General features: G+C 31.6%; 4 protein-coding genes and 2 non-coding genes across 6 annotated transcripts; 4 read left to right on the top strand and 2 right to left on the bottom strand.

Moving 5' to 3' along the window:
* Nucleotides 1-3,289: 3,289 nt before the first annotated feature.
* Nucleotides 3,290-6,259, bottom strand: LOC110809112 (trihelix transcription factor PTL-like). The gene is made up of 2 exons (XM_022034838.2): nt 5,771-6,259; nt 3,290-4,515 (listed from the first exon to the last, which is right to left on the bottom strand). Exons 1-2 carry the CDS (start codon nt 6,124-6,126, stop codon nt 3,495-3,497), a joined length of 1,377 nt encoding a protein of 458 aa, XP_021890530.2. The 5' UTR covers nt 6,127-6,259; the 3' UTR covers nt 3,290-3,494.
* Nucleotides 6,260-9,703: 3,444 nt separating this feature from the next.
* On the top strand, nt 9,704-9,777 carry TRNAR-UCG (transfer RNA arginine (anticodon UCG)). Its single transcript has one exon. It is a non-coding gene; the product is annotated as a tRNA-Arg (tRNA).
* Nucleotides 9,778-9,866: 89 nt separating this feature from the next.
* TRNAR-UCG (transfer RNA arginine (anticodon UCG)) lies at nt 9,867-9,940 on the top strand. Its single transcript has one exon. It is a non-coding gene; the product is annotated as a tRNA-Arg (tRNA).
* Nucleotides 9,941-10,000: 60 nt separating this feature from the next.
* LOC110809120 (uncharacterized) lies at nt 10,001-10,707 on the top strand. Its single transcript, XM_088212558.1, has one exon. It carries the CDS (start codon nt 10,081-10,083, stop codon nt 10,564-10,566), a length of 486 nt encoding a protein of 161 aa, XP_088068684.1. The 5' UTR covers nt 10,001-10,080; the 3' UTR covers nt 10,567-10,707.
* A 1,793-nt stretch (nt 10,708-12,500) lies between these two features.
* LOC110809119 (RNA-binding (RRM/RBD/RNP motifs) family protein) lies at nt 12,501-17,542 on the top strand. The gene is made up of 10 exons (XM_088212557.1): nt 12,501-12,640; nt 13,123-13,222; nt 13,324-13,438; nt 13,535-13,590; nt 15,110-15,157; nt 15,241-15,338; nt 16,459-16,528; nt 16,638-16,748; nt 17,106-17,156; nt 17,242-17,542. Exons 2-9 carry the CDS (start codon nt 13,127-13,129, stop codon nt 17,154-17,156), a joined length of 645 nt encoding a protein of 214 aa, XP_088068683.1. The 5' UTR covers nt 12,501-12,640; nt 13,123-13,126; the 3' UTR covers nt 17,242-17,542.
* A 429-nt stretch (nt 17,543-17,971) lies between these two features.
* Nucleotides 17,972-22,432, bottom strand: LOC110809185 (Polynucleotidyl transferase, ribonuclease H-like superfamily protein). The gene is made up of 7 exons (XM_088212556.1): nt 22,254-22,432; nt 21,578-21,738; nt 21,326-21,383; nt 19,898-19,966; nt 19,716-19,811; nt 19,204-19,293; nt 17,972-18,415 (listed from the first exon to the last, which is right to left on the bottom strand). The coding sequence occupies exons 2-7, from the start codon at nt 21,724-21,726 to the stop codon at nt 18,368-18,370; spliced, it is 510 nt and encodes a 169-aa protein (XP_088068682.1). The 5' UTR covers nt 21,727-21,738; nt 22,254-22,432; the 3' UTR covers nt 17,972-18,367.
* Nucleotides 22,433-23,145: the final 713 nt, after the last annotated feature.

Genomic DNA, 23,145 nt, shown 5'->3' with positions numbered 1-23,145 from the left:
GCTGCAGATAAGTTTTTGTTTTTTGACTTTTTTGGCCAACTGATGTCCCTTAAAGTGTTTTCTCGCAGTGATGAGTATAAAATTTGTTGAAATCGGTCAAAATTGGCCAAAAACGGTCAGTTTGAGGCAAACCACTGCCACATGCGGTGATGCCGCCATACCAAAATCTCAGAATTAGCTAAAAAAGGTTTTTAACACTGATTTTGAGTTTTTTGGGTATTTTTATGCACGTGAAGCGTAGCATAAAAATTCAGAAAACTCGGGAATCGCCATAGGTGCAATAAAAAGTTCAGTGTTTCGGATACTGATTTGAGTAAGAATCTCTCACCTTATTATCTGTTATGGAATCAAAGTATAATTATAAATAATACAGTATTTTGCGAAATTTAGAAAACTTCAGTAGTTAATTACAAGTTACTAATGGAGCCGAAACCAGTTATTTATTACTGTTTGTCATGTTTTAACTGATTATTTGATTTTACAGTTTTAAATGTATGATAATACACTCGAATTGGTAAGATGATTCAATTATATTTTTTTATGCATGTATTACTTGTCTTATATGATTTACAGTTAAATTATGAAACTGAAAATTAAATGTAAACGAAAAATTAATTAGTTAAGTGAATGAATAAATGATGGCCTGACTACATATCTTGAGAGATGGTGGACGGATCGGGTACATAAGGAACCTTACTGTGAATTTCGCCTCATTCCGGATGGGATATCAATGATTGATATTTTTGGCGCTCATACCAGACGATGTATGAAAACGACCTGTTTCACCCTCATACCGGACGTAGTATTAAATGATAATATTTTGACACTCATACCGGATAAGATATGGAAACGACCAGTTAGTTGACAAGGTTGGATGTTAGTTTACGCGTAGTGGGACATCCCTATGGACCCTCATGGATACCAGTAGGTAAATAAAAAAAAATTGTTACTCTTGCTTATTTGAAAATGAAATTATGATGTTGTTGAGCTATTGTCTATATAGATCAGTTTTAAAAATTTCACTACGGTAGGTATACAATAAATGGTTTTATTTATGATAAATGAATTTACTTAATTTAAGAGCTTCATTAGTTATTTTTATAATTTTTACCAACCTTCATTTATGTATCGGTGAATAGTGTGATATTTTTAGTAGACTAGTGTAGTTCACTCTTTCATTAACCATTTCATATCAAGAGGACCAAGATCCAGATCCCAATCAATAAGGAAGTTGTGAGTACTTCACAACCTGAACTCCCTTCAAAAGTTAGTGAAAGTCATCCTATGATATTTAATTGTTTATTTTTCATTTATTTCTTAATTTTTCGCTTATTTTTTAAAAAAGATCATTCTCGTAATCCTATTGGGTATTCTAAATTATTGTGTAAGGAATGTAAACTCTAACTTTATTATTTCGCTTCCGCATTCAATTTATAATTTATTCCCTTTTAAGTTTCTGGTCGTTACAAACTTTCTAATAGTCTTGTTATTATAATGTAATATATATTCATACAATATTAAAAACAAGTTTTAACGATAAACTAAAACGAAAACTCAAGTGGAATACAAATCAATCGGATAATAAGCTATGTTTGAACTACTGAAAAATTTCGATATGCTTCGCCATGTAAATGCAATCCTAAGTTGGATTTAAACAACTATTAACACGGTAATTTAGTAATTCTATTAAATTTTAGGAATTTAAATTTCGTTGTATACTAAAAAATTATCATTTTATATGTGTACAACGAGTTAGTAATGATCAGTTCATAATGTTTGATTCAAATGGCTCAAGACTTAACTCAACATTTCCTCATAAACTACAACAAGAATTGTTTACAAATAATAGAGTCTTATGGAAAAATATTTTCTTAAAAGAATTAACAACAAGAATATATATCCACACACACACATATATGTAACATATTCCTAGGACTCACTCCATAAACATGGACCTTATTTAATTAAAATTTAATTAATTTTTAAATCCCATTTTCCATTATCACAAAATCCAATCCCGTCCAAATTCAATTCATAGAACCCCAAAGCATAACCTAGCCTGGCCCAACCCATTTAAACTCATTTCTTCTTTTCAAAATGACGTTGTTTTGTCAAATAGAAAAATTTTACGTGTAATTTGAAGATCATAACCGCATATTAATAGGTGAACATGTCTGTAAATTTTTTATATTTCTAATTTTACACATCACAAAATTAAAAATTACATGTTTGGTTTCTACACATAAAGACAAAATTCACACTTTAATTTGATACATTAAGGTCTAATATATACTTAACGGTATCATATTACTTTTAACCAGTCTCAGTTAATTCGATAATCTTTTATGTACGATTATTTATACATATAAGCTCACATTACAAATTTAAAACCTAACAATCTAAACTCTTTATTTTTTTTATTTGAGTTAAATTAAATATAAATTATAAATATGATAATTATTATGTATTTTTTAAATTTTTTAGATAATTCATTTATTACACATAATTATGATTCACATATATAAAATTTTAATAGTAGTATTAATATGTGTGTATATATATATATATATATATATTCATGTACTTCAGAAATTTATAGTGACTACTACGGTGAAAAATTAAAAATTTTTTATTAGTCTCTATTTTTATTTTCTCTCATTTTCAATAAGATGAGTTAATATTTTTTTAAAAAAAAAATTCAACATTATCTAATTCATTCTATATATATATATATATAAACATATATAGTACATGATACGATTTTCAGCCAGACAATGAAGAAAAAAGCAATTAACAGGAAACAATTCATCCATTCAGTTCAATGACATTCATTATCAAGATCTCGATCATGCACCAATTCACATCTGACTGATAATGTACTGCATTTAATTTCTGATTCAAGGGCAATTCTTTTTCACGTTCAAAACTCCCTCTATACTCAATATATATACGCACACACACACACGTATATATATATATATATATATAAGTACAAAACCTGTGTGCACCAGCACCACTAAATATTATACAGTGTTGTTGGTATAAATATCATATATTTCTTTTCAACAAATAAAAAAAGTCAAGACTGGATTATTTGACTGGCATTGTCAGTAACCTGATCAGTACATGCTGAATTTTCATCCCAATCAGAAGTGTTTTGTTTTTTCTTGCATTTATCCAGCCAATAATGAATTAATTTCTTTAAGGAAAATCCATGGTTGATCAATGCTTTCTTTCTTTAGCAGATAACTAAAACCCTATGATCTTCAAAAACTTTGAAACGGAAGCATCAAACTGAAATTTTTCATTTTAACTTTATTTCAATGAACCTACAGTTCCTCCAGAATGAGATAAAACAGGAGAATATATATATATAGAGAGAGACATATATATATATATACACGGAACAATAATATATAACCTTACACGAAGAGTAGGGTAATTATATTTTTTCCCTTGCCATTTATACCTGTTCCATGCACAGACACTATTCTTCATTTCTGAGAATGAGAAAGCAAGCCCCACTGATGAGTTAAGTTGTCCCCATAAGAATTAGAAGATAAGTCCTCGTTGATCTCAAGCCTTTCTTTGCTGATATTTTGTTGGCCGCCATTGTAGGGTTGTTCAAGCTCCTGAAAATAACTTCTGTAATTTCTCAAATCCTCTTTTCTCTTCTTGTTACACTCTGTTATTATATTAAAATTGATTTGCATGTTTTCCCATTTCTCTTTACATTCATTTGACGTCCTTTCATACCCCAAGCATCCCATTTTTCCTTCTATCTCCTCCCATATGCCTCTCGGCAAATACCCAGAAGTTTCTTGATATGATCTTGGTAATCCCAAGCTTGAAAGTTCACTACTTTGAATATGTGATGATGAGACTTGTGGTACTCTTTTGCTGGTCAACTTGTTCAAAACCTCCATTAAAGCAGCATCCCGAGCTTCAACCTTAGCTCTCTCCTTCACCCAAGATTCGTGAACGAGATTCAATCGAGCAACCTCGTTCTTCCTCCATTCTTCTTCTTTACACAACCTTTCTTTCTCTCTTTCCTCAATGTTCTTCACCATATTTTCCATCCATACCTCTTGTTTCTCCATTACCTTTCTCATCTCTGACTCCACAAACTCCTTCACCTTTTCCTTCCACCCTCTCCTGCTTCTCACCCTTTCACAGCCATGGAACTGATCAACATCATTTTCTCTCTTCTGGGTTTGATTCATCATAAAGGCAATGGCTGAAAGATCATGATTCTGATCATTGTTATCTGTGGATGATGAGGTCTCGAATTGATCAGATGTGTTATTCGAGTAACTGAGACTCTGATCTTGATTAGGTTGATTTGTTCTATCAGCTCCATAGAGGGCTTCAAGTTGGCGAAAGAACCTGTAGTGCTTCCCATCTTGTCTTCCTGCTTTACCTTCCTTTGTTTTCTTGTAGTATTTGTAGAGGTTCTCAAACTTCTCCCTACATTTCTTGCCGCTTCTCTCGTACCCATATTCTTCAAGCATTATCCTGCACCCAAAAATAAATAATTAACAAGCATATATATGGTTCATGTAGTTTGATGAATATTCTCTATATATCATGAAAAATATATTGTGTATATCTTATGAAATATTCTGGGAATATTTTGAGAGAAAATCTTGATATTTTGTCTATATATAAGAGTTTTACTAATGATGTACTCTCATTTTATCATACTGAAAATTTTCTTCTCCATTTTGCTCGTGGATATAGGATTACTTAATTTAGATTATGGTGCATTTTGGGATTAATTTCCAAACATATATATTTATACATTAATATATATTATTGTCAGGGAAAGCAAACAATATATAACCCTAGCTTCAGGTGCTTTCTCTATAGATAATTATGCCTGAAAATCATTAAGAAGATGGTCAAGCAACAGTGATTGTTTGATTTGTATATTATTAATCAAAGAGTTGATCATCATGATCCCAAGAACATTCCTCTAGCTACCATATATATTATAATATTTGAAGTTTGAATCTCATTGTATATATTATCTCTCTCATCTCTCTTTTTTTTTATTAAATAGTTCCAATCATCAAATATTAATTAATTTAAATATCTGTTAATTAAATGAAAGATCCAAAAAAATTCCACTAAGCATCCTAAAAAGTATCTTATTGTTTCAATATGTATATGCATACATATATATATTCCAGCACCTACTCCAAGCACCACCCTCCTTGCAAGAAAATAGCTTTTTTGAACTGGGATAAAACTTGGTTAAGGAGAGAGAGAAAGAGAGAGAGAGAGAGAGAGCATCTAATATTTACAATATGGAGTGAGCAATTCAGACTGTAAAAGCAGTATATATATATACATATATATTACAGGGAATATCAACTATATTTATTATATTTGCAATAGAAAGGTGATGAAAGAAAACAAGAAAAAGGAAGTCCAAGGTCTCTCTCAGTCATAAAAGTTTGTCACTTTCAATTACTAAACTTAGCCCAAGCAAAACACAAAATTTTCAAAAGCTTTATCACTTTACATGGAAATAGCTGGAGATACCAAACTATGTTCTTCATTATTTCGTCACAGTTCAATATTTACTTCACTATTTTTTTCCCCTTATAATTAATTAACAATATGATGATGCACCAGTTTGATAACCCAAAAGCAAATTAAAGAACTTTATCAAAAAAAAAAAAAAAAGAAACTTCAAAGACACAAAAGTACCACTTGGTTTAATCCAATATATATATATATATATATACATATATTATATAATTACCTAGACACTTCATTCCACAAAGGACCCTTTTGATTAGCCTCCTTGAACTTGGAATCAAGCCTGGATCTGATCTGAAGAAGAGTAAGAGTCTCCTGCCTCGGCCACCTGCTATGATTAGTGTCATTGAAATGATTATGATCAAACCCTACCGACCCACCAGCAGCAGCAACAGGAGGCAAGACCAGCCTTGAAGTAGCTGCTGATTGCTGCAACATGTTTCTATGAAGAAAGTGATGATGATCATAATCAGGGTTTTGGGGCTGTGGGTTCGCCGGAAAATATTGGTTTCTTCCCGCTAACACTCGCCGGAGATCCGTCAATTCGTACTGGCCATCGTCATTCTCACCCATTTCCATTTGAGCTAGGTAGGTTTTTTTTTTTTTCTCTTTTTGTCCTTGGTAGAGAAGAAAAAATGATAAGAAAGAATGCTTGAGAGAGCGTATCTATGTTAATTAAACAATTAAACCAGAAAAAAGGAGAGTTCAAATATATTGTAATTGTCTGAAAGGACTGATGTTATATTGCTTTTTTCTATTATTATTATATGTATTATATGTCTGATATCTCTCTGTCTGTCAAAAGGTTGGACCATTTTTCTTGGGAGACAGGATCCGAGTCTACCGCAACTCTCATCAATGCACTCTCTCTCTCTCTCTATCTTGTTGGCCAGTGAGAAAGAAAGGAGAAGGCGACGTACATAAAGGAGATGAGTGGAGCCGTCGAAAGGTGACAAATGGTGGAGCGATAGACGAGGATGAAAATGGAAGAGTCGAGTAATTAATTGATCAACTTTTTCTGGATCAAGATTTCTGTACAGATAAAAAATTATAAACCTAAAATATACGCGATTCAATATAGTGGATTAAATAAACAAAGTTATGGAAAGAAAATAAATGAATGCATCTTCAGTTGTAAAAAGAATCATACGAATTTGTTGAGCACGTAGATTATCCATTTAATTTTGAAAATTCTATATCATGACAACCCATTCCTTATGACAATATAAGAGTCTCCTCTAGCCATTTTGGTGTCGAGTTTGAGAAGTCGTTTATATGGAGCGGTACGAACTCAATACTAATGGTTTTGTCTATAATGACGCAAGTGATAACTCGCTCAAAAATTTAATCCGGACAATTAAGAAAGTTGAGCGGTGAAATTCATGAGCAACCTTAGGGTTAGTTACTCGGCGAATATCAAGCTTTAAAGTTCGTAATGAAGTAATCAAAAAGTTGATATTAGAAATAAATCAATATTTATTTAATTATAGTCATCAAATAACAAATCAGATAATTACTATCATTAAATTATAATATTTAAATCTCTTATACTTGTAGATATATACTCTTATACACTGTAGTCCACAATCTCCCAATGGATGCACTTGAGTGGTTCAAACTCATAATGCCCTCTATCATTATTTATATATAAATTTATTATACTGTTTAAACAAATTTTAAAATTAAATATGAATCAAATATAAATTATATGACATATCTGATGAACTTATTTTAATTTAATATATTTTTAACAATTTATTGTACTAAAAACAATTTGAAATAGTTAATATTTTTGTTCTATAATATTTATTTATATTTATTATTGAATAAATTATTTTTAATATTATTTTAAATTGTTATTTTGTTTTATTCTTACCTATATTTTTTATTAAATTTTAGTTATTAATTTAGATATTTTATGCAAAAAAATGTTATTTTATAATCTACACTGAATATTCATTGATCCACACATATTATACGTCAACTTTTAATTTGTCTAAAATCAAATCAAATCTACGTCACCAAGGACCTGTCCTCGAATCCACACCGTCCAGAAAGAATCTCAGGATCTACGCTGGGCTGTCGGATCTGATTACTTCTCCCAAACGTTGCTGACTTCAGTCTCACTCCGAAATCGGCTCGAGCCAATGAGCCGACTATCGCGTCAGATAACTGGTGGGGCCCGATGCTGACCTGGCAAAAGTTAATTATCTTTACTTAAATTAATTATTAATTAAAGATACTCCCCCGTTTTTGCCTATAAGAGAAGGTGTGGGTCCCACTCCCAGCTGTATATCACATGACACATGTCAAAATCGTATCAACTAGGATGTCAACTATCAACGGTGGTCGGTGCACGTGTAGAGAATGGACGGTCAGTGATGGAAACAATAATGAAGATGATTATTTTGATATAGTAAGCATCAAATTTGTTTGTTTTTTTTTTAATATTAATTAATTATTCTATAGAATATTAATTAAATAATAATAATAAATTGGACCCTTTTTATAAAGCCCATCATTAGGTAATCTTTAGTGTCAAGTTGTATGTCTGTTGTCGTTTTCTTAATTAACATCTTGAGATTTTCCCTCAAAATAATATAAAATTATGTTATGGGAGATTTTATGTAGAATCAAAATAATATAATTTAAGATTATGTTTGTAATAATACTAATTTTTTTATGTAATTTATTAGTAAATTAGACTATAAAATTGTAAAACTCTGTTATTAAAATGATTAAAAGTAAACTCTCATGCAATTTATATGAAATTTAAATTTAAAATTTTATTAATTTAAATATAATTGAATATGTAATTTTTTAACTTCATATAAGGTCGATTTCGTTTTTCATAACATTCTAATTAAATTAGGTGTAAATTTACAAATTACTTGCAATATTTTTTGGATCGATATTAAACAAACCCTAAACCTTATCGAAAATGTACGAAATTTGAATTACATTAATTCTAATTCTACCTAAAATTTTGTGTGAGGTTAAATATTTCATCATTTTGATACAAATTAATCACACCCTCTTATAATTAAACTATGCGGACTCATAATAAATTTTTTTACATTTTTTAGTGTATTATATACGCAAATTTTGTAAATAAATTCTATATTTTTTTAAATTTATCTCGTGTTAAAAAATTCATATAATTAATATATAATTTATAAAATAATTCTGTAACTATTTTGTTAATATTGTTTTGCATAATATCACACTTATCACATTAACATATGACGAAATGTATGTAATTTTCACGACATAAATATATTTTGTACAAATCTAAAATTTTGAACGAAGAATCTTTTATTCTTCTTCTTTATATAAACATAACTTTTTGTTGTAAGAGAATGAGAGATAATGTGTATTTTTTTCTTCTTTTTTTCTCTGTACGTGATTCTTCCTTATTCTATTTCTTTTTACATATTATTTAAATAAAAGATAATTTTTATTTAATGTTATAACTAACAACGACTTTAATTTTAAAATTAGATAAATGAGTTATTATAACTGGGTCGGGTCTCGTCATGGTTGACCCACCCAATTAATTTTAATATTTTAAATAAAATAAAATTTATATAATCAATTTGTGAGAGGAAATTTGACATCATCATTACTTTAAAAGGAAAAAAAGTTCAAAAAGCCATGAATGGAAATTTTCTTTTTTTGATTTGGTAGGTATTGTTGTTGTTATTATTTGTATATGATCAATTTACTCGCTTATTAATAATATTGGGCGGACAAGGTAAAAAATATTAATGATTTTGCTTTTGATTTGCTTGTTGTCGGTGAATGAATCTAATTATTATATGCTAATTTAACATACACCAAAGTCAATGGTATTTAAATTTTATTATTTTAAATTATTTAGTATAAATTTAATTTTTATTATATTATATATAAAACTTAGTTCAAAATTAAAAATAAAAATTTATACCCTTTGGTAAGATGATACTTATTTAATTTTATTATGTGGATATTAGAAGTTTCGTTATTACTTAATATAAGAGTAAATATATGTTGATTTTTACTAAAAAGAATTTATTTTCTCCTCACATTATCAAAATTTAATAAAATAAATAACCTTATAAAAAGGACAAACTTGCCACATAAAATATATAAAGATATATAAGACTTGCAGCATCTTGACCGCATAGCGCAGTGGATTAGCGCGTTTGACTTCGGATCAAAAGGTCGTGGGTTCGACTCCCACTGTGGTCGCATTTAATTTACCGTCATGGTAATTTTTTTTCCATTTTAAGTACCGGACTGATGAATTGATATGATTTTATCAAGCAACTTAACAACTTGACCGCATAGCGCAGTGGATTAGCGCGTTTGACTTCGGATCAAAAGGTCGTGGGTTCGACTCCCACTGTGGTCGAAATTTTTGTGTGTGCCTGATTTGGCAGTTTTGTCCTTTACTTCATCTAGTGATTTTCCCCTTCCACCCCCCAATTCCCAAATCCTCGTCCCGTTGTCGACCATTCCTTTCCTTCCGCCATTGATGATCGTCTGAATAACATGTTAGGGTTCACATCCTTGTTACTCCCGCAGGTATTTTTTTCTTCTAAACCAGTCACTGTACTTATTCATAATCCTACCCTCTCTTTCCCGTATTTCCCTCTCAAATTCCGAACCCCTAACACCCCCCGAACCCCCTCAAGCTTCACGTTGTTCGCTCAAAACGGCGAAAGCGACTCAAACAACAGAGAATCTAGCAAGGAATCTGTGACAGAGAAGCTCAACGGTTCAGTTAATGGTGGTGAGGGTGGGGGTAGTGATGATTCCAAGAGAGATCCACGGCCTCTGTTTAATCTGAGATGGAGTGATTTGCTCTATCCTGATGCTGACAACTTCTTGGCCGTTGGATTGGCTGGTCTCTTCACTTGGGCAAGTGTTCAGGTTCTGTGGCAACTCTTGTTGATCTCTTTGGCTATTCTTGTTGCTGCTCTTAAATACTCTTTTATTGCAGCCCTTCTCATTTTCATTCTCATTACCCTTCTCTGATCAATTTTTTAATACCTCCGAGCTCTTCCAATTTTGTAGTTGTGTACTGATCCTAAAAAAAGACTGTTTTGATAATTTTCTTTGAGGTAATTTGATTGTACATGATGTTCTGTTCTTAATATTCATGAGATTTGGGTAGTATTGCTTGTAGCCAATTTAGTTGGGTGTTGATGTGGAGAGAGATGATATTGAGTATTATTTGTATCAGTTCACTCTACTGTCCATTAAAGATTATTCAGGGTTTTTAGCATATAGGTTCAGTCCCTTGCTATGTTATCTTGAGATCATGAATCATCTGATGTGAGTTCTGGCACCAGATGACATGGTGAACCCTGGAATTTGCTGCTGCTCTGAGTAGTCATTTGCTAGTAGTTTGTTGTTTTGTCCCAGTAACTCAGAATGCAGAAGGGTTCATTAGTTATTAGTTTAACTCAAAGAGCTAAAGAAAAATGATAAGAAAGATATTAGGAACCATAGATGTTATAGCTTTGTTTAAGTGCATTTCTATCTCTTCATCAGTCGCTTTGAATGAAAGATGAGATTGGATAAATTTCACTTACTCTGCCATAGATGCTCCGAAATTTCATTCATGGGTTTTTTGTTATCTGTTTTGCTTAATTAGTATGCAATGGCGTTCTCTTGGATGATTAACAATGTTATCTGTTGAATTGTCAAGCATACTATGGATGTAATTTTGAGGCAAATTGGTAGATTTATAAGTTCTACATATGTTCTAGGTATTGGCCACAAGTTGTCATTTTGTTATAGAGGAATAGTGTTGTAGGTTTTTACACAATCCCTGCAGTTTTTGGTTCTTTTTATTGACTCTTTAGGGATTGATAAAACTTAGAAGGTACATGGATCTATTGTCTATATAGATCCTGTTCAGGAGTTAAACGAAAATATGCAAAAGTTCTATTTGACTCTGTCATTCTACTGAGTCTCTTTCTTTTTGCGTATCTCACCGCCACTTTCTTTGGCAATATCTACTAATTCGGAACTTAATTTGAAAGTCATATTTCGATCCGGACAAGTTTGGAATACCCCTAATTAGCCATATTTAGAAGGTACATGAATTTGGTGTTAAAATGTCCTTCTTGTGTAACATTTATGTTCAAAATTTATCCACCGGCATAGTGATTGATGGTAAAAGATCTATAATGATACATCACTGACATATGATTGTTCGAGGAGGCAACATGAAGTAGAACATAGAGGGTTTGAGTACGTATAGAAAAATTTTCACTTTGTCAAATTCCAGCTTCTTCGATTTTGTTTGTAGACTTTTTTAACGAACTTCGAGTATGCTTGGCTAAGCTTTTGCATTGTAAAAGTATTTCTTAATGGAACAGATAAAATTTTAAGTGTAAGGTAAGATTATCTGTTAACATGTATAAAAACTAATATTATATATTGTAATTTTTAAAAAATAGTAAAATTTTTTTACTTGAATTATTAAAAGTTATTTTTATTAAACACAAAATTTATATTTTTTTAAATGAATAATATTTTTTAAAATAATTTTTATGAAATATTAAATAATTTTTGTTCAAAACTATTTTTAGTACTTTTGAATAAAAATTATATAAGTGAAATATAATTTTTATAACTTTATAAAATATAATACAAAATACTATTTTATGTGAATAAAATTATGCAGAAATAAATAAATTTATGATAAAATATAAAAAAATTATCATACTTTAATTTGTAGGATTAATGAGATATGAGGAGAATAATATGTGATCCAAAATTTATGTAATATATAATTATATTTATATTATATTTTTATATAAAAAAATATTTAAATAAATAATATTGTATATTATGACATTAAAAAAATAATTGTTGAATTTAAAGAGTGTATAAACATACTACGGAGTTACATTTGATAATTTATTTTATATAGAAATAAATATAAATATATTAAATTAAATTAGGTTTAGCCTCTTTAGTGGCGGACCGACGCCAACGTCTCCTTCCTCTTCTCTGCGCTCGCCTTGCTCGACTCCATCGACTGTCTTCTTCATCTCTCTTGTCGGCTGTTGAAAACTCACAAATAATCGGCATCAAGGTACTAATCGACTTTCTTTACTATGTTCCTCGTTGATTCTAGCTCTGTTTTTTTTTTTTTTTTCTCTTTCGTTTCTGTAATTGCAATCGAAGCAAAAGTTCATGAGGGTTTCGAAGCCAGGCTACTCAGCTTTTAAACTGAAACACAGAGTTTTGAGGCAATTCCTTCAGCTCTTTTCTAACCTAGAACCTAGTATCATTGCTCCTTAATCTAGTAGTAGTCTTTCAGGTTTGAGTTTACACGGAGTAGAAAAGTTAGCTTCGCCGAATCAAAGCTATATTCTTAGCTCTTCCTGTTATGCTGAGTGACCTTTAAATTGATTCTATTCTTTAGAGTTTTTGGACTTATTTTCTAAAGGCTATTCAATTGCCTTGAAATCCTAGCAAGTATCCCTCTTTGATTTCTTAGCTGATTTGCTGTGAATAATAGTTGTTTATTTAAGACGTTTAATGTTTAAAATATTATTGATTATGTTATACTAGGGAGATGGGTGCTAAGGAAAAGAAAGCTATGAAGGAGAAATTAAAGAAGGTGTCTCCTCAGTTAGTTTCCAGTCAGCAAAAGGAATCTGCCGATTTCTTGGTATGTTAATAGTTTTTTCTTTGCTTCTCAGCTAGGCAAACCTTTTCTTTTCTATCTATATCAAAGTTTTATATCTTATGTTTTTTAATTGCATGTTAAAGTCTTTAGAAGGTGTTCCTGCCAAAAAACTTCCTGTCAGTAAACCCCAGGAAAAGAAAGCTACAGTCTTATACATTGGTCGGATACCACATGGGTTCTACGAGAATGAAATGGAAGGTACGGCTATTCAAAATTTATGGAAAGAATGAGTTGGATATTTTCGTAAGCAGCATGTTTGAGTTTCTACCCCTGATAATTAGTTGTTGATTCCAGCCTACTTCCGGCAGTTTGGAACAATCAAGAGATTACGAATTGCACGGAATAAAAAGGTTAAGACTTAAGCGTAGTTTACTTGTTAAGTTTTTTTTTTTATTTAAAATCTTTTGTGTATATTAACTGTATACATCCTGTTTCATGGGGGAGCTTCTTCTGTTGTTGTCATTGCAATCTATATTAAATTCAATTAAGTGTTAGTTTTGTTTATTCTTTAACTTCAGTCATCAGTATCTGCATAGAAATAGTCCATTATTGTGCAATATTTATATCTGTTGAAAGCCATTGTCAAGAGGGAGAAGCTCTTTTATTTGTTGGAAATTGCATGTTCTTTTTGCAGTCATTTAAATAGTTGATATTTCATCTGGTTAAAAGAAGCTGAAGTTTGTGATTCAAGAAGATTTTGGTGCTTCTTTGCTTGTATTGCCGATTATCTATATCATGAACCAATGTCCTTACTCCAGTTTATCTTCCTGATGCAGGACAATAAGAGATGCTTGACTTTAGTAATGTGTTCAGCTCTCTTGTTATTGTCTTGTGGTGATAATTGAAACAACTGAAGTTTTCTTAGCTACCGTCAGTTTGAGACGTTATGTTTTCTTTTTAATAGAAAGTACGAGTTATTATGTCTGTGAGTGAACCAACATTTGAGTAGACTTATAAGTTCCTATGGTTGTTTTTGCAATCATTTTCTGAGTTAACTGATGATATGGTTTGGGTGCCAAGTGCTTTAGCTAGGAAAGGTTGTATGTGCTTCCATCAGTCCTAACTTATTTGGGAATTCGGATATCTATGGCGAGCGAGCTTGTAGCATTCTTTGTGGGCCATACTTTAAGTAATAGTAGTATTATACTGAAAATGGTTCTCAACTACTTGTTAGAATAGACCCAAAAACAAAGTTATTAAAGCATTTAACAGATATTAACCATTGCTTACATTTCCTGTGTTCTCTCTTTTGAACTGCTTTGAGGTTTTTATGATGTTCAAGTTGGGACAGATTGCATCTGTCACAGGACTGCGATAATGTTTGATGTCATTGTCAAAATGACTTCTAGAAGGCAGAAGAAAAGCAACTTTTTTGTGCAAGACAGAAGAAAAGCAACTCAATTGTTTTCATCGTGATTGTTTCTGTGACACCTAACTTTTTTCTGAAAACAATTTGTATATCAATTTACAAGCGGGTGAGGAATTTCAGTATTTACAAAAGTAAAACACCATTACAGTACCTTGGGTGGAAAAGAATAAGTTCTGTGACTAAGTAATTCTTGTACCCATGCATGAAGAAAATTAACTTTCACAAATTCAACGAAAAGAAGAAAATTCATTTTTTATGGATTTACTCTCTGATCTCCAAATTTGTAACCGACTAGCTTTGAATTTTGTTACAAACAAAAAAATGATATTTCAAAGGGAGTGTTATCTCATCTTGTATGTACTGTGTTTCATTTGCCCTTTCATCTTCTTTCAGCACTTTCATGTTTGTTGAAAATGTAGATTAAAGTATCTAAATAACACTTGTCTTTTCTTTTCTCTATTTTTCTTTTATATCTAATTTTAATTAATTGATGTCAACAGACTGGAAAATCAAAACATTTTGGATTCATAGAGTTCGAGGATCCAGAGGTTGATGCGGTTCAGTTTGTTTTAAATACTTGCATGCTGTGTTTTATTCTTTTCTTTTTAAATGTACATTTGGTTGTCTACAGGTGGCAGAAGTTGTGGCAGAATGTATGCATAACTATTTGTTGTTTGAGCACCTTTTGCAAGTCCATCTTATATCTCCCAAGCATGTTCATCCAAAGTTGTAAGTTATTAATAATACTATGTTTAATCCGATTGTTTTCTATATGTTTATAGTATCATGATTAAATCAGGTGATGTTAGCTTAAAATACTAGCTCGACAAATGTTTATGGTGGCTCACAATTAATTCAAAATGTTAACTCCATTGAATAAAAGAAGAATGAAATAGGAAGAAGACGGAGTTTAGATGAGAACTTTAATTCCATGTTCAATTTAAGTTAGATGAATTTGTCAATCAAGTAGCAGTAGAAATATATTCCCACGAAATTTAACATGGGATCTGAATTAGTTTGATTAGGAGTCAAATTGAAAAAAATATCTAATTTTGCATATCAAGTAGTTTAGGTCAAAGAAGCGAATGAGAATAAAATAGGATTTGAATCAAATGGGCTGTTAGTTGTTTGGTCATTCTTTATTACATAATGTCTTTGGAAGTGTGAGTAAAATGTGTTTCCTGTTACTTGAAACTGCTGTCAAAAGTGTAGGGAAATTGACAAGAAAAAGGAGAGGGAGGAAAGTTATCCTATGGGAGGAAGAGGAATTAGGATTGGTTGAAACTTGCTAATATAGGCTTATATACTCTCTCAACTTAAAATAGGATGATGGATATCAACTCAGAGGTAAGCTACTAGTAAGTAGCACGGGGTTGATCTCATTTGTGATTTGAAATTGCTTGATGGCTTGTGACCTTAAAAACAATTGGTCATCTTCTGTCTAGACTGGAAAAACATATGTAATTGATTTCTTTTATGCATCCAAAAAATATCCATAAAGAAAAAATCTAATTCTCACTTATGTTGAAAAATGAGTAAGATTTTCACAGGAGACATTCTTTTTATTTTTCTTACTGTTCCAAAAGTAAAATATTCTACATAATCTCTTCGTGTGAATGAAGGTTTAGATGGTTAAAGCTGTAGAAAATTCAGAACTTACAATGTTTTTTGCTTGTGAACAGAGTTAGAGAACCAATTAGCATCAGACAATATGTTGCTATGAACAGTGCCAAATAGCATGCTTTTGCAAGAAGAAAATTTTATTGAGAAACCTGACTTGAATTCCTTGCTTGCTAGTATTGCATTTTTCCAATAAATTGATTATCACAAGTTATCCTTTGAAATATAGGTGGAAAGGTTTTAATTACCGATACAAGCCACTTGACTGGGTTGAAATTGAGAGAAAGCGGCATAACAAGGTACCCAGTGTGGGGATAGGATATCCTCTTGCATATCATTGTCAAAAATAAGTTTTTATCTTAACACAAAAAAAAAGTGTTAGTTATATATTACATGATTATAATTTAGGAAAAGACATTGGAAGAGCACAGAAAAATGGTGGGTCGGATACTGAAGCAGGATCGAAAACGACGGGAGAGGATAGTTGCTGCTGGCATTGATTATGAGTGCCCAGAAATTGTAAGAAGGCCTAATTGTTCATTTCATTGGCTATTGGGATAGTTATTGAATAAGAATGTTATATTTTTACGGTCTTTCTGTGGGAGGAAATCTATGACGCATCATAGGCACGAGGCTTCTGTGATAACTGCACAGCATTTTATATTAATTCAGTAACTTCACATAGTAATCACTCAAACATTGTGTAGTAACTGAATTTCTACATGATTTTAAGTGATTATTACACATAGTTAACATTTGTGAAATACCCTTTCTACGGAGCTTGCCTCAGCAGTTGATGTCTTGGAGAATTGGCAGGTTTTTATGGTTATTAGCAACTGGAGCATTAATTTTTATTTGGTGTCTGTTCTTTTGCAGGTCGGTAGCATCCAGCCTACCCCAAAGAAGATAAGATTCGATGAAGAATAGGTAAAGCTATACTTTCATGATTTCATCTTTTCTTTGATTGACGGACATGAACATCCAAAGTTTAAGTTCTCGATTTGTTCGTAAGGCTCGGTGGATAAATTTTCTGGAGCGGAGGAAGATGTAGAGTGAAGAAAGCGGATATATGCATCTCGTGCAGGTTGCTGTCTAAGAATGCTAACTCTTTTAAGTTTTGGCAAATGATCCTTTGGAATCCATCTTTTGCTTGTAGTTACTTTGGAAGCTAAAGCTCATGACACTGTCTTTTATGTATTTGTTTTCAAACTTCTGCTTCAGATCTAGAGACTCCAACAAGAATCTCATGTAACTTGAAAATTTCAATATCTACATTTTTTGTTTCCAGTGCTTTTATAAAAATAGTTTATGCATCCTGCGGTGGTACCTGGTTTCACAAAAGATCTCTTTGATGCCAATCTTTTTCAAAACCAAAGTCACCATTATATCTCTTACTTCACCATATTAGCTGAAGAATGTACAATGGTGATGTATGTTATTGTCAAGGGTCATTTCTTTATCAAGGTTAGTTGGTGTGATAAATATTGTAGGATACTGGAATAAACGAATTTTGTATGGAGGATTTATTTGAAAATTTATTTTCTTTGATTTAGAATTATGTGTAAAACTGTAAATTTAGTGACAAATTATTTAATATGGAATGCTTTTCATTATAAAAATAGCTTATAAATGAGGTTTTTTGTTTGGTTCAAATTAGGTCAAATATATTTACATTGTTTGTGTATTTTTTTTCACATTTATAGAAAACAAAAATTGAAGATAAAAACAATTAAAATCGTCACTAAGCAGGTAAAATTTCATCACTATAAATTCAACCTTTTGTAGTGGAATACTAGCAAGGGTGTACGTAAATTGTTCGAACATCATCGCTACAAATTGAAGTCAAGAACAATTAAAATCGTCAAAATTTCATCTTCTTAAACAGGTAAAATTTGTATTAAATCGGACCACTTGAATTAATTATTATGCACATTTAATATATTTGCCAAATTAGACCGCCGAAGAACATGTTCTTAATCGAACCAGTATATCCTTAACAACACAGGTCGGGATACGGTGTTTCACTGATAACAGGCGCTTCAGTCTTCACTCCTTGAAGAGATGTGTAGGACAGCATTATCATCCCAGCCAAAATTAACCATACGATTAATTATGATCTCCACTTGGTAAGACATGTGTTATGTTGATTCCAACTTCAGCTTCTTGTTAACATAATCTAGGTAGCCCTACCAAATGGCAAAAGTATCAGTTGACAAAACCATATGGTAACAGCAAATTACAAACTATAGACCAACTAAAACTGGAATATAATCTTGGAAGTTCTATATGACATAAAAACCAAAACGTGAGTCAATGCTCCATTCAGATGAAGTCCAAGAGAAATTGTAAGAAAGCAAACGACTAAAATTCCACTAAATCCAAATGAGATATTACCGCATTAGAATTTTATAAAGTAAAAAGTTTCTTTAACCATAACCGAGGTAGTATAGAAAATGTTTTGTGCTCCAACATAGCCTCTAGTTAAGGAAATTCCTCTTGCCAATATAACCTTACTTAAAGAAACCCATTTGGTGAATGTAGCACCCGGATTGCAGATCTGTAGGCAAGTTGTTGAGAGTCAAATTCTTATTGATGGTACCCAAAATGTGATTAAAGTTTTATGATATATGGGTTGTTCGGTATGACTAAGTTCTTCAATAGTAGAAATTTTTTAGGTGGCTCCATAAAGTACGCACATTGTGAACCACATAAAGTTCTCTATGGTCCTCTCAGCGGCCTTTTACCTCAATATATGTGTGTTGTTTGTGTACCTTCACCACATATATAATGGTCAAATACTTAATATCCAACCTACCGGGGAAAACATTAACCTGTATTTAGGACCTGTCATTTAGGATACCCAGAAAAGCTCACATATTAAATAGGATACTTAACAAAACTGCATGCAACTGCATCAAAATATGTAAGAAACTTTCAACTAATAAATCTTTGCAAGTGATAAACAAGAAGGTACCTGAAGTATACCAACAGCAGCAAACTTATCCATTATTGTCTTTGCTTGAACCGGGTGCAAATTCAAAGGCTTGAGTAGCAACTCTACATTCTGTGAACAAAACAAATGATGAGATTATCAAATTGTTTCCTTTCTTTATCTTGTTTTATCAGAGAGATTCTCTGCCATTTATTCACATATATGGTGATTGACAAGTATATGAATGATAATCAGTGCAGGCCGTTCAAAATGACTTCCCCAAGCAATAACTCGAGCTTTGGATGCAAAAGCTCATCCTTTACAGAAACCAAAAGATTCGAACATTGAATGACAAAAGCAAGCATAAAGCTGCTGAATCCCATTTAATAACCATTGTCTCTATTTGATGGCAGATATCTACTAGGTCGTGATACTAGCCATCAAATATGATCATTCCTGCACTACATGTTTATACCGAACATGTTGCAAACATAATAATTTACAAAAATTTAGATCAGTAACCTAGAATTTCTGCATATAGGCATAGCACCGACCTTTGATGTAAAGCATTCATCCCAATATGTGTACTTGACATCCTTAAGCTTCCCCGTCTTACAAAGATCATCGATAAAAAGCTTCACATGGACAGCCTAACGCAAGGGAGAAACATAATTATGCGCTGGATTCTTGGAACAAGTGGATAATAATACTGAAAACTCATGGGATAAAGACACACATTAGGAACGGTCCGTTGTCGGTCAAAAGGATAGCCAACAATGAAGCCCTCCAGAGAAAGTTCAGAGATCTGCACATGAGAAACAAATGACTCATCCTTGAGAGATAGAGCAGCATAGGTATGATATGACAGTTTATACAACTTGAGAAGCAGATCAGGCAAGATGAAGATACTAGAAATTCAGGTCACACCAAATCAAACAAAAATCATATTATATCATCTGCCCCTTCTCCATTTACAGGTAAACAGTTTGAAGATATTGCACTGGCAACAGCCTTGAACCCTTGGATCAATTACTCTATTAGATCAATTATCATTAGATAAGGAATTAATTCATGCACTTAATTTTTGGCTTAATTCTATATTTGGTCCCCAATTTTACGTAGATTTTAAATTGGTCCCTCAAAATTGCAAAATAAACATTCAGCATTTTATTTATTTTGAATCTAGTCATTCTGTTAACTGATTCTATTAAATACTAATGGAAGCAACTCATGGCTGCCACATAAGATCCACTTTGGCGATGTAGCATGAGGTCAAACTTCACATTTTTTTCCACCAAGAACGTTTTCTAAAAATTCTTGGACGCTCGAATTTGAAATATCATACTTTCACGCAATTCATAGAGTTCAACAAATAATCAATATTTCACAATCAAACTTCACATTTTTTTTCCACCAAGAACGTTTTCTAAAAATTCTTGGACCTTAGAATTTGGAATATTCTACTTTCACACAATTCATAGAGTTCAACAAATAATCAATATTTCACGATCAAGAATATAGTACTAATTGAAGTACTGGTTCTTATATATCGTATTAACAATCGAAATATGGTCGAAAGAAAAAATCTCTATTTGACAGGGTTTCTTCCCATTAAGCTTTTCAAACTTGCTGAGCCGACCCAACTCAGCATTCTTTCTTTTTCGCTTTTTACTTCAGCTACCATGCTTGTTGAAAGTTGCCATTGTTTCCTCATCTGCTTATTTACAGCCAAAACACAGATGCAAACTCAATGCCCTATATGCCCAAACTCAACCCTACATAAGAAGTTCCTATGTAATAGAATCAGTTAACTAATGACTATAACATAAGAAGTTCCATCCCATCTTGAACTTCTTTGCTGGTAACTTGAATTCTTATTTAAAGAAATTCAAAGTAAGAACAGAACTGGCTAAAAATAAAAATCTAGTAATACTTTTACATATCAAGCCAATATGAAAATTAAGTATAGGAGTTAACTAGGAACAAAATGAGAATTGACATAAATGAGACCTTAGAAACAAGGCACTCTCACTCACAATTTCCTTCTCTAGAACATATTCCCTAATAGAGTTAAAATCCCAATGCCTCCAACAAAATCCACTAAAAAACTGTAGGAGTAAGGAAAACATAAATAAGAAGCTGAATAAAGATTCATAAAACCCACCAGGCTCTGAAAATCACCAGCCATCAAATCAATATTTGTTTTCTTCCTAACCAAAACACTGCAGTGCAACAATAATGCATGTTATGCCACAAGAAAAGTCAATGTAGCATTTCAACAACTAACAACAAATAAAAGGCAAACGAAAACTATAAGATTTAAACTAATACAAAACAATCAATAAATAAAGCTTGAGCTTGAAGAAATAATTATTAGAGCAAAAATCTATCATATGGAGTCAGAATAGCTTCCTACCTTAAAGGTGAAGCAATTTTGTTTTGCGGGTTTGAAACAGCAAGCCCAACATACCTATCACCAACATCTAACCCAAGCAAACGGCCTCGTTCTAATGCTTTTGTTTCCAACAAATCACGGAACAAGTTCAATGGCTTCAAATACCTCATCTATTGAAAATTCTACAAAATACACGAGATTTTTCATTTTTTTTCTCTCACTATTTTCAAGTGTATAATAAATCAAATATGTGTATATGTATACAATATATTAATGCTCAGAACATATGTGTCTGTGTGATATTATATATATATATATAGAGCTTGGTGAACCGGATTCAGCCTCTGCTTGAGACCAAACAACCGGGCACGTTAATCAGATAGGAGAGACCTATTGCATGGTTGGGTGAGGGGATTGCAATAGACGGCTGGAGTGATAACGATTTGGGGTTTTTCTCAGGGAGGGAGAGGGCTCGACTGTGTGAATGAGCAGATGGTGATTGTTGAGAATGAGAAAAAGAAGCACAGAAGAATAGCGACAGGAGAGAGGTAGAAGAAGAGTCCAGTGAGACTGTGAGATAAAAGATGGACAGGCTGCTTTACAACGAGGAAGTTGCAGTGGCTTGGAGAAGGAAAGAATATCCAATTCACTGCTCTGCATACTTAAGTACAAATATGGAGAAGAAACACGACTTTACCTGGCTTAATCCAATGGAGATGGAACCGCTAAGCAGTGAACCCCTGTAATTGTGTCCTTGATCGCAGGTTGAAGAAGAAGAAGAAGAAGAAGAAGAAGACAGGCTTTCCGCGGCGAGAAGAACGGAGCTTCGGTCCCCACCGCCGCACTCTCCTTTCTATTATTTCTTCGGATTTTGATGGGCCTGCGTTAATTACAAATGGGCTTTTTATTAAAATTAGCTGTAAATTAATTAATTATTAATTAATTTTTCATTTTAATTTAGTAAATAAATTTATGAATTTTTTTTTTTAAAAATATTTTTTAAAATATTTTTTTAATCTCTATTTTTAATAATATAAAAAACTATTACTTACCGAATTTTAATATTATAATTTATAATATATTTATTTTTTAATTAAATTTAAATTCATAATTTTTAAATAAAATAAAAAAATTTCAATCATTAAATTATTATATTATTTTTTTATCAAACATAAAATACAACTAAATAAATTAATAATTTAATAATAATAATGACAATAAATCTCCCATCATATGAAAAGAAAATGACAACTAAATTAAATAAAAATTTCTCCAAATTTTGACATCCACAACTTTATAAAGTGTTATATTAACACATTAATTTATTTATATATTATTTAATATATATTTATTTACCTAAATAAAAATTAAAAAAAGTAAATATATATGTCAAAACACGTGTGCGAAATAACGTAATAATAATATTACAAAATAAAAAAAAATCATAAAATTCACAAGCAATTTTTTTTTTTCTCCATTCAAAATTACACGTGGACCCAGCTAATCTCTTTTAAGTCGAATTTGCGGAGAAGACTGAGTCGTAGGTTAAAAAAGTTGACATTATCGACGGTTCAGATTATTCGTCTGGA

This window comes from Carica papaya, chromosome 2 (assembly GCF_054855325.1).
Source record: "Carica papaya isolate Zhongbai chromosome 2, ASM5485532v1, whole genome shotgun sequence".
Taxonomy (NCBI): domain Eukaryota; kingdom Viridiplantae; phylum Streptophyta; class Magnoliopsida; order Brassicales; family Caricaceae; genus Carica; species Carica papaya.
The sequence above is the reverse complement of the archived record's forward strand: the minus strand, read 5'-3'. Positions and strand labels throughout refer to the sequence as shown.